General features: G+C 31.9%; 1 protein-coding gene across 1 annotated transcript in view; it reads left to right on the top strand.

Moving 5' to 3' along the window:
• The window catches only part of LOC113514188 (cGMP-specific 3',5'-cyclic phosphodiesterase), a 147,180-nt gene that overhangs the window by 77,283 nt on the left and 53,772 nt on the right, over window positions 1-16,125 (top strand). Inside the window, exon 3 of the mRNA XM_052896917.1 lies at window positions 12,160-12,906. Coding sequence (XP_052752877.1) covers window positions 12,247-12,906 — 660 coding nt within the window. The 5' untranslated portion in view covers window positions 12,160-12,246. The remainder of the gene's footprint in view (window positions 1-12,159; window positions 12,907-16,125) is intronic.

Raw genomic sequence — 16,125 nt, 5'->3', positions numbered from 1 at the left:
CATCCCTCGCCGTCCCTTAGTTGATTCTTACGACACCCACAGGAAAGGAAGGGGTGGCCTGTTCTATGCTGGACCACACAAATTTCACTATGTATAAAGCTAATGCTTGTTAATTTAATTATAACTTATAAAACTTAATAGTCTTTTAATGGCTTACAGAGCTTAGACGGATAGCTTTTCGAATTTAAAAAACCTTCATAGATGATATTTTAGCTATAAACTAGCTGAAGGAGTTTTAAAAGTTCTAAAGTCATTGCATAACCGGAAAACTTCTACTGCACTTTAAGTTGGTAATAGAAAACACTTTTTGCCTTATTTCTTTAAAATTTATTATGACTATGAAAATAATAAGTCCCGACGCAAACTAAAAACGCAAACTTGGTGTTTATCTGTTTTTAACATGTTTACTACAAAACGAACGAATCGATTTCGTTGAGTTTGTCTAGTAAAAGGCTGATCTAATTACGATTAATCTTACTTCTTATTATTATAATAAAATTGTAATTTGCGATGTCGGTACATGGAAGATATTAAACGAAAATTTATATGAGAGATCTTAATAAGAGCAATAATGGTCAAAACAATATTTTTTTTAGAAATTTCTCTGTCTATATGTCTGTTCCAGCATCATGCAAAAACTACAGCACGCATGCATTGTTGAAGATCTGTCTTAAAAACTGATATATTTATATTATATATATATATATATATATATATATATATATATATATATATATATATATATATATATATATATGAACGCGTACGAGATTTTTTTCAAAAACGATCAAAACATATAGTAGCACATTAAAGTTTAAAATAGATATCGAAGTTTTGGATTAATTTATTTTGCATAATTACTTTATATATTAATACAAAATAAATATATACTTATGTATATACCGGCATCTATATCCATTCGAGCGCCTACTAATTATGCTCGAGCACGTTAAAGGGACTTTTTCCATATCCCGTAGACAACAATGGAGCTAGCAAAATAGGCTTCTTTTCTACTGGCATTGACTTTGCTTGAAGGTCTCATGAACCAGTGTCCAGACTTGGACATTGTAAACTTGCCAAATTTTGTGGAATGGCAATAAATTATTTAGAAACTATTAAATAATTAAATTTTATTATCTATACTAATATTATAACGAGGAAAGATTTGATTTTTTTGTATGTTTATTTGTTTGTAATGGATACAAAAAACTACTTAACTACTTTAAAAATCCTTAACTAATAGTAAGCTACGTTATCAGCGAGTAACATAGGCTATATATTATTTTCTATTTATCCATACGAAGCCGGGGCAGATTTCTAGTATTTTATATATCAAATTATTCCTAAGGGAACGAAACTGTAACCTATATATATATATATATATATATATATATATATATATATATATATATATATATATATATATATATATATATATATATATATATATATATATATATATATATATATATATATATATATATATATATATTATAGAAACCACAATGTCGACCATTACGATGCCAGCGTTTGGAAATTTGAACTAAACTAATTAAACAAGGCGTGATTCTGGGTGAATTATGGTAGATGCAAGCACCGGTCATGTAATTACAGTGGGTCTGGTAACCGAGTATGCGAAACTGAATTTAGATATAATTCACAGATGGTTCTAGTAATTGGAAGCTCCCTAGTATAAATATATAGTAACTATCGCATGTCGCATAGGCATCTACAGCGTAATTGATATTGCACTTTGTTATCCGATCAATAAAGAGCAATTTCTTACATCAACTATATATTTATTTATGTACGGTTATTATGCGTCGATTTTAATTTTTTTTTCTGAAATTTTATACGTCAAAGTTTGCTAACTTAAAATTAATCTTGAAATATATATTAATTAGATGACACAGTGAATATCGTAACACTTACAACGCCATCTGTTGTATGTAATCCCAAGTAGCGATTCCCGTACTAAATTACCTATTTTTAATTTTTCATTTGAACTTCAGGGATTTAGGGCCTCGTTTTTTTTAAACCGTCTTTGTATTGTGACACCACTTTGTAACGATGACATCTTTACTAATATTATAACTATAAACCGGAGTTTGTTTATTTTTTGATTACTTTATAACGCCTTAAAAGCTTAACCAATCGCTATTAAATTTTGTATATACGTATTATATTAGATGGAGAAGTATACGGACTACTATTTATCTTGGTTACGCGGACGAAGTAGCAGACAAAAGCTGGTATATTGAAGGACGAATAACCGCAGCCTTTATGTTAAATACGCCCATACAATTATTTGATATTACAGTCAGTGTAACAATTTTCCGATTCTTCAATGTAATCGTGTGCCTAATAGCTACAGTAAACCTGTAGATACGCCTTCAGCGCCAATTTCCACCCACAAAACTGTTCCAAATTCGCATCAAAGAAAATATTTGAATGAAACGACCGTCGTTTCGAGTGAAACTATCTACTCTCTCATTTCATATTCATTAGGAGCCAGCAATATCGTTCACCCGAACATCAAATACGCCATCACGAAAATATCTACTAAATGTTTTTTTAACTAGACGACATTACCATTTGCGTTTTTTGTGCGTGGAACGTCCATTTATGTAAGTGAAAGCTGTCGCAAGTAATTTGTGGCGAGAGGTACGAACATTTTTCTTTCTAATATACGAAATTGTTTAGATTGAAATATTGGAAAATTCCCTGTTAGAGTAAATATTGTTACAAAAACTACAGAAATTACTGAGCTATATGTACTGATGTCTCGTCTTTTAGTTTTACCGTCAGACAGCTTTTTTGCTGTTTAGTTTGAAAGGTAATAAGATAAGGCTAACTGCCTTTTTTCTAGATACAGAAGCATATGAATCTTACCTACTATCTTATCTTACCGGTGGTAGCCCCTTACCATCAGGCGAGCCGCATGTTCGTTTGCCCCCTGTGTTATAAAAAAACCCCTTGATTGCTAAAACCTAATAATCCTATTTCAACAAATACTGTTTATTATTATTAGGATGAAAATGGAACGGTAACGCTGCCTGTGTGGTAAACACTAGTGAGGTATCAGTGGGGGATAATAGGTGAGTATAATAGGTCTTTCCCGTGGGTGACGTAAAAAGCAAATAAGGGAATTTAAATGGTCAAGAGATAGGCTGCAAGGTCTCTTTTTGGTTTTGTCACAATTGAAGTCAGTTTTTTGTGGGACGCAATCTTTAATTATTATGAGACTGACAATTGTCTTTAAAAACGGCAAGTTATTTTGATATCATGCATGTCGTGAAGTATTCTGACGTCCATTGTGCTATAGATATCCCTGAGTAAATAATTGCTATCTCCCATTACGTAGGCGTTGTTTACCATTCCAAGTAATATTTAAAGAGTCTACGGAACTATAGGTTCGAATCCTTGCGTAGGTGTGGTAACATTATCCCTAATAGAGGTGGGCGTAGGAGCGAAAAGTACAACATGCGATATTTAAAGTTCCGTATTCGTTGCAAGTCATTAGTCATTTATTCAAAAAACAATGTACATTGTGTCTGAAATAAGGGATAAACATACAAAAATCATTACATTAACTTGAATATTACAACCATCCAATAACTATAATAATGACAATAAATTATAATAAATAAATTTTGCAATAAACAGTGTCAACTTCATCGTAATATTATATACACATGTCAAATTCATTTTTAATTATTTACATTAATCAACAGTACAGAAGTCATGTATGGAGTAGTAACATTTCTCCAATAAAAGGGATCGTAATTTAATCTTAAAAGAATTGGGACTTTGTATAATTTTTAATTGGACAGGTAATTTATTAAATAACACTACTGCCTGATGACGTGTACCGTGTTTGACAATGTCTAGTACGTAATGTCTAAATACCTAAATAGTGTCTTTAAACCTCCATTAAATTTTAGAAAGCGTAATCATTATATGATATATTAATTATTCTTGAAATGACTAATTAATTTAAATGGCGAATTTAAACAGCGATCGATCTTTAAATAAGATTGTTTAATGTTCAAATTGCCCTGTGTAATTATCGTGTTCGTGCTCGAAAATTCGTGTTGCTCCGGCGTAAAATGAGCCGTCCTTTCTTTCCCGTGGGTGTTGTAAGAGGCGACTAAGGAATCTTAACGGTCAAGAGATGGGCAGCAACGTCCCTTTTAAAAAAATCGCTAAAGTCTTGTGGTTACCAATCCGTCTCCAAGCGTAGAAACTACTAGTAAGTAAAACCCCTCTTGGGGAGATCTATGTTCAGCAGTAAACAGTGAACGGCAGATGTGATATGCAGAAGAAAAATGAGAAAGAATAACCAAAATAATTAATTTATTAAATAATTAGAAAATTATTTTTAATACCTCATATACATATATAGTGTATTTATTAAATTAAAAATAATATAACATTATATACAACAGAATAACATGAACTTAAGATCTTACACAATAATATCAATATAAAGGTAATTATGAATAGCAATATCTATGTATTTTTTTTATTTTATTTTTATTTTTACAACTTAGAATGGCAAACAAGCTGACAGCTCACCTGATTGAAAGTGGTAAGCGTCGCCTATAGACATGAGCAGTACCATGGACATAACAAAGTATACTGGTTCGCCCATAATACCCATCATGTGTTGCCATCCCTGAGGACTCAGGTGCTATTCCTTTGTACCCAGTAAATTCACGCCATATCCCACCCTTCAAACCGAAACACAGCCATGCAAACACAACTACTTCGACTTTTGTACAAAGTCTCCCTCTGGTATTGATCCAGTAACGAATATATAAATGTGAAATATCAGTTATCCAATATATGATATCACAATAAAGAATTGGTTAGTCGGATATTTATATCCGACTAACCAATTATTACTAAACTTTCTTATTACTAAACTAGGCTGTACGGGTCATGCTCTTTGCCTGTCCAATTTTGGACGAATTTTAAAACAACAACATTAATATTACAAACCACTACGTCAATAATTTTTAAACTAACATACATTACGGTTGTGTGAGTGTGTAGTTATTGAATTTTGTTAGTACATAAAGGTTAGTGTGAATTTATTAAAGTTTTAATAAATTACTCTTTTTAGATGATATTGTTTTAATTGCTTACTTATGTTTTTTTTTCGTTAATTTTATTGTATTGTATTGTATTGTAAAATCTTTATTGTATATAACTCAGATTAAACACTGGTAAATGATTTAATATACAATGGCGGATTTATCCCATAAAGGGATCTCTTATAGTCAACCTTTGAGAAGCTGAAAGAAAACTGTAGAATGTATAAGGGTAATAATTAAATTCTGCATCAATTTATTTAAAATTTAGATATTTTGGGATAATTTATTTATTTAACAGAACACTTCGCGTGTTCGTTTTATTATTACTACTTATTTGAGTGTTCTTTTTATAAGATTTCAACTTTTTGGTGTATTGAAAGTATTTCACAGTATTCAAACAGTGCAATATCGTTGGCTTCTTTAATTTTATTATCAACTATTTTCAAAAAAAGAATTTAGTACCCCCTGTACTCAATTTTGTTGTATTTTTTAAGTGTTTTTTAAGTTTTTTGCCTCGTAACTCCATTAGTTGTAAACATATTTAAAAATTCTTTTTTTAATTGAAAGGATATACTTACAGATTGGTGCCATGGAAATTTTATCAAAATTGGATAAACGGTTTAATTTTAAAATCGTAATAACTGTTATTATCACAATTAAAGTCGGTTTTTTTTATGGAATACAGACTTAATGTTATAGATGGTATTATTTTCCTTCAGAATGTAATTTTGAAATTAGTATATTTTGTGTTACAATAATTTCTTTATTTTGGATCACAATCCATTTCGTGATAATACAAAATATAGAAAACTCTGTTAGTATCTCTGCCTACCCCCGGCTACACTGAATCCGTAACAATGCTTAGCATTCCAGTGCATCTGGAGTGAACAGTCTGGCTTCTCTGCAATATATAATGTTTTATATGTACAGCCATAACTAATTCAATTCTTTTTGCAATCAAGAGGATTTACGCCCTTATTTGTTCCATACTAGCGTTTGTTAGCTAAAACTACCATTTTACTTTGAGAAGCAAAACTGATTTTTGCCTTCCCTTCACCATGTTGTCCCGGTATAGAATAGGCCACCCCTTCCTTTTCGATAGGTTTCATAAGAGGTGATTAAGGGAACTTAATAGTCGAGGGTTGGGTAGCAACTCCCCTCTTAAAAATATTATCATAACCACGCTTGATAGGCAGGTTGCGACTACCAACATACCTACCAAGCGTGACAACTACTAGCATAACCTAAGATAACATAAGTACCTATATGCGCGGTACTTCATTAACACCAGAGGGAGAATTTGTACAAAAGTAATTTTCATGAGTACTTCTGTCCCATTTGTGTTTCTGCTGTGAAACAGCTATGTTTCTGTTTGAAGTATAGGGTTATCATCATATTAGTTCACTGCTGAACATAGCCTCCTCCATAAGGGAGATTGCCAGTAGTTGCCACACTTAGTAAGCAGGTTGGCAACAGCAGTTATTCTTTAGAGATGTTTTAACAGTGACGCTGCTGCCCATCCCACGCCCCCCTTAGTCGTCATTTACGACACCCACGGGAAAGAAAGAAGTGGCCTATTCTATACCGGTATCACACGGAAACGGAAAAACAGCTAATAAAATGTATATATAAAAAAATAACTATAATTAAATTAAATCCTCTTCAATTACAATTCAATTAGGCCGTTACAATTTCGTTTTCACTCTGTTGCGAAATGTAAAAGATAAATAGTTAATTTAGTTGAGAGTTAATTTGTTGTAGTTCACAAACTATGTGGGTGTTATGAAGTGCTTGTGTATGTTGTTGTAAGCTTTAATGAAAACCCTTGATATTTCAAATATTATTTTAACCATTTCGAGGCATAACTCTACAGTGTATTTCAATTTGTTCATGAAGAGCAAACATGTATGTACTTACATATTCTTGTGTATACATAGACACGAATTTGAATAGATGTAGTAACTGCATATACCTACTTCTTTTGCAAATTTTTGGCCGTTTGTAAGCCCTAATAAAAGTTCAGTAATAGGTAAAAACTTATTACACTTAGATATTCAACGGTCACATGTTCGATCAATCATTTTAGTACAAAAACGTTTCAGAGTTTTAGCGAAGATAAAACAACTAAAATGTCTGACGTAATTTTAAAAAAAGAATAATGAAGTAGTAAACCCGCCTGCACTGTCGGTATACACAAGCAAGGGACCGATAAATTAATGATAGATGAAGATGAAGTTAGGTCAGTTGGCCTATTGTAATTGATTCATCAGAATTAATCACGTTGGAGGATGGATGAGGAGCATGAAGGTCCATCTAGCAAAGTATATTAATGAGGCTGCTAGTTTCCCTTACTAATAGACTTAGCGAACATAAAAAACGTATTTTTATTCTTATATTTTATCTTAATAAAATATTGAAGACAGCTTTATTAATGAAAAGGGTTTACTATCAAAAATAGCTTTCATATATCACGATAAGTAATTTAGTAATAACACAATTTCTCATACAGCTACAGAGTACTTGACTTATCTATTTCCATCTATGTCTATGTTCTTCTATATAGATAAACAGTCTATTAAAATTTGTAGGTATTTAACATCATAAATTATTGGATAAACCAGTCATGGTATGTAAATAACTATAATATATTCGTCGTCTCGGAAAAGGCAAAGGGACGGTGCCCATAAACTCGTGTCTATGTGATATTTCATTTTACATTCAATAAGATATAGCACCCACATTTTTATGTTGATTACGGTCGTTCTATTACTTTTGGTTGTAAATTGAAGTAGGATTCTTTCATAGTGTCTACGTATATATATATATATATATATATATATATATATATATATATATATATATATATATATATATATATATATATATATATATATATATATATAGTGCTAACTAGCCTTCGTCTGTGAATAATCACTAGCTTTGGCATATAAATAACCCTTAAAAACGAAGTTTTTACATAGAAAAAACCTTGTATTATATTAAAAAACAAAAGTCTATACTGATAATACTTAGATACTGGGGGAAAGGATTGTTAGTAATACGGATAATCACTCCCATTGCTAACAATATACCCTAACAGGTCGACCTCTACGCGGTTCCTCATAGAAACCATCTTGATTAATTCATTATAATTCGTCACTATGGACCAATTGACCTTTTTTTATACAACTTAGAATGCCAAAACAAGCTGACGGTCCACTTGATGGAAAGTGGTAACCGTCGCCTATAGACATGAGCAGTACCATGGACATAACAGAGTATACTGTTTTGCCCATGATACCCCCCATGCGTTGCCATTCCTGAGGACTCAGGTTTTATTCCTTTGTACCCTGTAAATTCACGCCATATCCCACCCTTCAAACCGAAACACAGCCATGCAAACACAACTGCTTTACGGTTGAAACACGAATGGGACAGAGGTACCCAAGCAAACGACTTTTGTAAAAAGTCTCCAACTGACCTGCTTTCATCCTCATCTATCAGCTCTCACTGGTGCCCCGCCAATGTATACCGATAGCACAGGCGGGGTTATCATTACATTATCATCCACTAAAAATACGTAAATACTATATGATAGTTTCCAGAGAGAATCGCGAGGAGGTCGACCTGGTTGGGTATATTGCTAACAATGGGATTCTCAGTCTCCATTACTAACAATCCCTTTCCCCTCACTTTTTTATTATCAGGAAGGCAAACGAACAGACGGTCCGCCTAATAGAAAGCGACTACCATCGACACACCTGCAACACGAGAGTGGTCCATACGTAGCTGGTCTTATAAATGTGTGTATGTTTGTAAATATGTATTTAAAAAAAGGAAAACTGAAAACGGGAGATTATTCTACAATTCAAATATAAAAAAGGCCGACTAGCTAAGTTTCCAGCAACAAATACTAAATGCAAAATCTTAAAAATAATTAGAAACAACGACGATATTATGATATAAAATAAAAATAATACAAAAACAAAAGAGCAGTATCTATACTCAATAATGTACCCGCGTCACAAATTAACCGCTCACTTGACACATCAATTTGGCCACAGTAAAAACATTTGTCAAGAGCTGTCTCGAAATATCCGAAGGCAACAAAAACAATTTCCTTCTAACATGTCACCGTATCGACTCCAACACATGACGGAATATCGCGATTGATAGAAATGAAAGTATATCTTTTGTAGATATAAATCAAGTTAGCGAGACAAGCTCTAAACATAAACAATTCTAGTATCTCAATTTGATAAATAATGTTATGTGACAGTTTGTAAAGATGTTTGGGTTTTTATTACTTATTTATATGATTAAACGGATTTTAATAAAATTTGTGTAAAATGTGTAATATTTTTGTTCTTTTGTAATCATTCTAATAATCATTCATAAATCTTTTATTTCCTGACACAAAAAGCGCAGAGTTATAACTTTGACATATGTGTGTCTATGACTGTCTATGTGATATGGCATCGTAGCTCTTAAATGAATGGACCGATTATGATGTAATTTCTTTTTGTTTGTAAGCTAACGTGATCAAGATCATTCTAGCTACAATTAATAAAGATTTAAGGCGATATAAGGCGTTTCAAGGTTAACAGCTCTTTTTATAGATTTGTTTGTATCAGGGCTATTTTTTTTTTATTTACAGTTTTTAATGATATTATCATTACTTTAACTTGCAACACTACATAAATACGTTATACCGTATACTATGACTATGTACATCATCATTTCAGCCGTTAACTGTCCACTGTTGAACATAAGCTTTCCCCATAAGTGGAAATTTGCTAGTCGCCACACTTGGCCGGCGGATCGACAAGCGCTGTTAGGCTTTTAGAGATGTTTTAAGAGGGACGCTGCTGTCCATTCCTCTACCATTAAGTTACCTTAGTCGCTTCTTACAACACCAACGGGAATGGAAGTGATGGCCTATTCTATGCCGGAACCACACAGAAGTGTAGAAGTGTAGACTATGTGCAAACTAGCAATTAATTCGGTTTCTGCATACGCTTTAATATCGTAAATGACATTTTACAATTTGCCTTCGACGTTTTACAAAATGCTGTACATTACATTTGCAAAATAATAAATTATAAAATTCTTTAAGTAAATAAATTGTGATAACTAAATGAGACGCGTTGGTGAAATACAACTCGTATTTTGCATTCTCGTTCTAGCTAAATATTTCTGCGTGAAACTATGTCCACTCGTCCAAATAGGTAGTCCCATTTGATGTCAGCTAGAATGGCTACGTCAATTACAACGCTGGCACATACAAAAGCCTACCATTTGTAGATTCTACTTAAACAATGCTCGCTAATATTATCAAAGCTGACATTTTCTCTTCAGTTGTTCTATTTTTCGTACAATTTGAAATGTCAAACAGACATACTTGGTAGAAATCACTCAATAATTTTTTTGCATAAACATATGTATAATTAAAAATAGGTTGTGGTTTGTATAAGGGGAACGCTATATTTTGCTATCATTAGACGTGCAAATATATCATCAATCAATCAATATACATATAATAAAATCGTAACAGGTCGCTGTCTGTACATGAAAGATATATAAGAAAAACTATAAGGCTTATAAGTAAGAACCTCTTAAGATATTAAGAATTTAAATAAAAAATAAGTAATATATATAAATACTTAAATAAAATATAAGGCTTTAAGAACACAATAGAACCCAAAAAAATGCAAGCATGCTAATCTCAGAAACGGCTTAAATGATTTGAATGCGGTTTTCACTAATGCATTACGGTTTGCTTCACTTAACATTTAGTATTTACGTTATTTCAATCGGTTCATAAATAAACAAGTTTATGTCAATTTAAAGAATCACACATAAAATGCTATAAAACGATGGGTGGATGGATATTTATTACTCTTTCACTGTCAAAAACTACTTAGAAGAGATTATATCCTAACTTAGCACATAAGATATTTCATGTACTTACTCACTTACCTATAATAATCCAAAAATTGCTTATACATAGTAACGAATCAAAGTAGTATTTTTTTTTAATGGATGATAATGTAATGATAACCCCACCTGCGCTATCGGGATACACTGGCGGGGCACCAGTGAGGGATGATAAGTGAGAATGAAAAAGGCAGGTCAGTTAGCCCATCGTGACAAATTCCACTAGAATTAACCACGATGCTTTCCAGGGGGAACCGCGTAAAAGTCGACCTGATAGGGTGTATTGCTAACAATCGGTCAATTAGAACCCATTACTAACAATCCCCTTCCCCTCAAAGTAGTAATTATCACCTATGAACATGAACAATACTATGAAAATTGGTATATTGATGTTAATATCTACAAATTGTTATAGATATATAGTAATTGAATTATTTTTCTGTCATACCCTAATCTAATCATAAAAGTATATTTTATGAGGTCATATGTGAGAATTGGCTGGCTGTCAATACATTTTTCTAAGAATCATAACTATAGGATGGAGTTATCTCGTAATTGAAACAGACACGTGTTACCAGGATGAGGAATATTCTACATGATATAGGTATATCTGCTTATAATAGGATTATTCAATCTATCTGCCAAATCCCATTCAAATCCATTGACCCATTTATTGTAGAAATAAATCTGTCAGATACAGATAATATCAAAAGGAAATATCAAACTCTCCGGAATTGAATGTGATGAATTATGAAATAGAATACAGCAAGAAGTATATGTTGCTTTTGCCTATTCTATAAGGGAATGGAGTTATAGCATAAATAGATTAGTATCCAAATATAAAATGTACAATAATAAAATAATAATACTTTTTTTTACACATATATAGTTGTGCTATTTTTCTATATTTAATTTTTATTTATAAATAAATAAAGTATTTTAAAAATCTTACTAATATTATTAATTATTCACCACATCGAGGCAGTTACTAATCACAAGATACTAGCAGTTAATATCACTTCCTCACTTTTAAATCTATGCAAAAGACCTTAATTCTTTCTTTTCACTAGTAACTTTAACCTGTGTAAGTGTAAAAAATATTAAACTTAACGTTTGTCTACAGGTATCACTTTGAAGTAAGCAAAACAAGAAATGTGGTGCGACGCTCAACCGACTCTCTACAAATCCACCGAGATCTATTGAGCTTGCCATGACCTCCGAAGAGCCCATAGATGTCGTCGCCAAAAAAGCTGATGCGAAAAAACCAGATGACGGCACTAATTTCACAGATGATATACAAGAGAACAGAAAAAAGATCGAAGAAGAAAAGCAAAGAAGATCACAAGAACTAATGCGATTAGTGTACGAATTACCAGATGAGATAAGGAATCCGGGAATTAACGAAAATAACAATATGTTGAAAGAAAACCCACCAATTACGATCGTTGAGATCACAGAACAAAATGGTTGTGAGACAGAATTAGGAAGTGCCAGGGAATGTGATAACGAGGTTTACCTTAAACTTACCGATGGGGATTGTACAGAAGATTTAGGAAATAAGGTTGTACTGGACGTATTAGCAACTAATGAATTAATTATGCAATGTTCAGATGAATATAAGGAAGTTATAGACAGGTCATCGCCCGATGACTGTACAGATGAAGAGTTGCTCGAATTGAAAAAAATTTTAGAAAATAAACCTAAAGTATTAGAAAGGTATATAAGAGAATGTGCGTCTTCTGATGAAGTGAATAGGTTACATAATTTAACGTCTTCGGGTCCATTGTCCCCGAGACCACGTCACGAAGCACGGAGCACATCTATGACATCAGACCTAATCCAGCTTTGGTTAGCATCGTCTCCAGTTAAGGTGAGTGATAAACAACGCCTCATTTGACGTACAATGTTAATGTTCTTACGTGGTCAACAAACGAATAGACTCATCAAGTATTATAACATAATGAACCAATATTAGAAGTATTGTATTGTAAATATTTATTAATACGTTGATAGTAGGTTTAATGATGTTTTGATTGTAACTTCACTCATAAATCAGAACCATATTATTACTACAGTACAGTTTGTATTCATTAGTATAGTCTCAAAGTCTACCATTCTTACTAAATCTACTATTAATTTTATTATCAGAACTATAAGCTGAAACATAGTACTGCGACAAACAAATATACACTGTAAGGGTTCCTCTGTACCTTTTTAGTAGAGGGGAGAGGGATTGTTAACAATGTGATACTAACAGGTCTATTACTAGCAATATATCTTAACAAGACGACCTCTACGCGGCTCCCCTGGAAATTAATTTTAGATGAATTCATCATGATAGGCCGACTGACCTGCTTCATTCTTATCTGTAATCCATTACTGGTACCCCTCTAGCCAAACTGATAACGCAGACGTAGTAACCATTCCATTTTCACTCATTAAAAAATGCCTTTTATTACGGAACCTTAAAACTGACATTAATAATGATCAAATTAAAAAGGGACACACGAAAGTTTCTTTCTGATTAAAAATAATAATTAAAATCTTTACTAATATTAATAAGAAATTAAGTTTGTTTGTTACCTTTTGACGGCACAGTCATTATAAAATTTAACATGTGGTAAATATTGTGTTATTAAATGTAAGCCAATATTTTATTTAATATATCCCTAATGGGTGCTGCATGATATGTATCTACATTATTTATTATTAAGCTTTGTGTATCATCTTATTTTACCGTGTGGCAAGCAAATAAATATGATTTGATTAGATTTTATTATTCTAGTCTGTTATTAGTGTAACTGTGTAAAAGAAAGAATACAAACTAATTGCAAATCTCTTGCTTTTGTAAATATTCGAACGTCATTCGCACTTAGCAGGCGTATATTATACCGTATACCATAAATACCTATATATATTTTGTTTACTCACAATGTTGCCAGTAAAGTGACACCCTATTATGGAGCAAACAATAGTAAATGATGGACTCAAATGGAAATCACAATACACTCTTTATATAACTGAAACTAGATGCTCGGATATAATATCAATATTTCACATAATATTTCTTTTATAATATTTATAACGTATAATGTTATCTAATGGACTATTTAATTATAAAATATCATAAAATATTGTGTTTCTTTATTTGTATAAGCTTTAAGTATCAGGTTATAAAGAAAATGACTAAGTACATAGGCGGCTTGGACTTGAAAGGATCTCTTTCAGTCAACCTTGAGAACCCAAAAGGAGAAAGCATCTATAGTGTTGGTATGTAAAGCGTAACATTTATTGTATAAACATATTCATATATTTAATCTTGCCAGGTAATCTGTTTGAGTCATAGATTGTTATTTGCTCTTCTATTACAATTACAAACAATTAGTTTGATATTGTAACATTTTATGTATTTAATTTCGTACATATTTATTATATGTATATATTTTCTTATTTAATATATTATCTGTATGTATATATTAGTCTAATTATACGTTTATAATATATTAATATGTTAAGTATTGCTTTATTTTTCCTCTATTCAATAATGCACCGCCTACTTATTTCTCGGTTCGCCCAATGGTTGACTGGTAGAGAACACCGTCCGGTGTTAAATCCGACAAATGTACATAGAATTTTACTGTGCATTAAAGTTTAAATAAATAAACGTAAAAATAAATACACATATTAATTATATATTGATTAATTTAATTATTTTTTTAAAATGTGCCATTATAAATATGTGACAAGATTTACTCATTGTGAATTAATACAAGTTAATAATTATAATAATAAAATAATAATTAAAATCTTTACTAGTTTTATTCGTAAATGTGAAAGTGAGTTTGTTTAATTGTTACTTTATAGTGCTTTAACGGCTTAACTAATCGTCATGAAATTTAGTATACACGTTCTATATGGGATGTACAAGGATATACTACTTTTTATCTCGGTCACGTGGACAAAGCCACGGGTAAAAACTAGTGCGTATATAAAGGAAAAAGTAACTGTACCTAGCGAGAACAAGCTACAAACATTGACCTCATTACAAGTACTTTAAGAAGTAGTATTAAGATAATGAGAACCTTTCTTAGTAGGAATTAAGGGATCTTATAAATAGAGAAGGTAATGCAAATATCAGAGCAAATACGTCACATACTGGGATTTCTGTAGTTAAACTCTGGATTAGGGTACTATAATTAACTAAGCAAGCCTAAAAGCTTTAAGAGTGAGTTCAACTACAGTTTTAAACTTATATTACAAATTTATACGGAATTATATATCACAAAATACAAAATATTTTCTATGTAACGCTATTATAATATGAAAGTATTTAAATAATTACAATATCTAGAATAATATGTAATACTATGTCTGTCACGTCTGTTTACTATTGGGGTAGGCAAAAATAATGGAACGTCAAATGTTTCGATTCGTAAAGGCCTCTTTCGCTTCCTCGTATGGAAGGATTGATGAATGTCGAATTTTCATGGATCCTTTTATCGTTTTAAAAGGGACACTGTTGCCATCCCTCAGCTATTAAATTCCCTTACTCGCCTCTTTCGACACCCACGGGAAATGAAGGGGTAGCCCATTCTATTCCGGGACCATACGGCTTATACCTCTTATATACTACTGACATAATCTTATAAAGTAGTTCAGAATAGAATATTTTGTTCCATTGTTCATTGGCATTCTATCATGATACGATATCAATTCGATTTACACTCGATACGTTGATAAGTTAAAAGCTTTGTTGAGACCGAAACGTGACACACTTATATATTTATATTTTAGATATATATATTTATACTACTCTTTACTCGCGGTTTCAACCGTGTCTAAAAGTAGAGAAAGCTGTACCGTGTAAAGTTGCCAAAAAACATCATTACTCATGTGAAAGGATCGTCCTTTGATAACAAGAGTGTCTAGACGGTTTTCCTGGCTTACTGGACCACAGTTTTACATACCCCCCGAAGTATGAAATTTAGTGAATTAAACTATGTTAATTAAGCAAACGATTATTAAAAATTTTACAAATTTTCCTAGTAAAAAAATCGAATCCGTAACTTTTTTAAGTCAACCGGGTCTG

The sequence above is a fragment of the Galleria mellonella genome, unplaced genomic scaffold (genome assembly GCF_026898425.1).
Source record: "Galleria mellonella isolate WM207_F2 unplaced genomic scaffold, CSIRO_AGI_GalMel_v1 utg35, whole genome shotgun sequence".
NCBI classification, from domain to species: domain Eukaryota; kingdom Metazoa; phylum Arthropoda; class Insecta; order Lepidoptera; family Pyralidae; genus Galleria; species Galleria mellonella.
The sequence above is the reverse complement of the archived record's forward strand: the minus strand, read 5'-3'. Positions and strand labels throughout refer to the sequence as shown.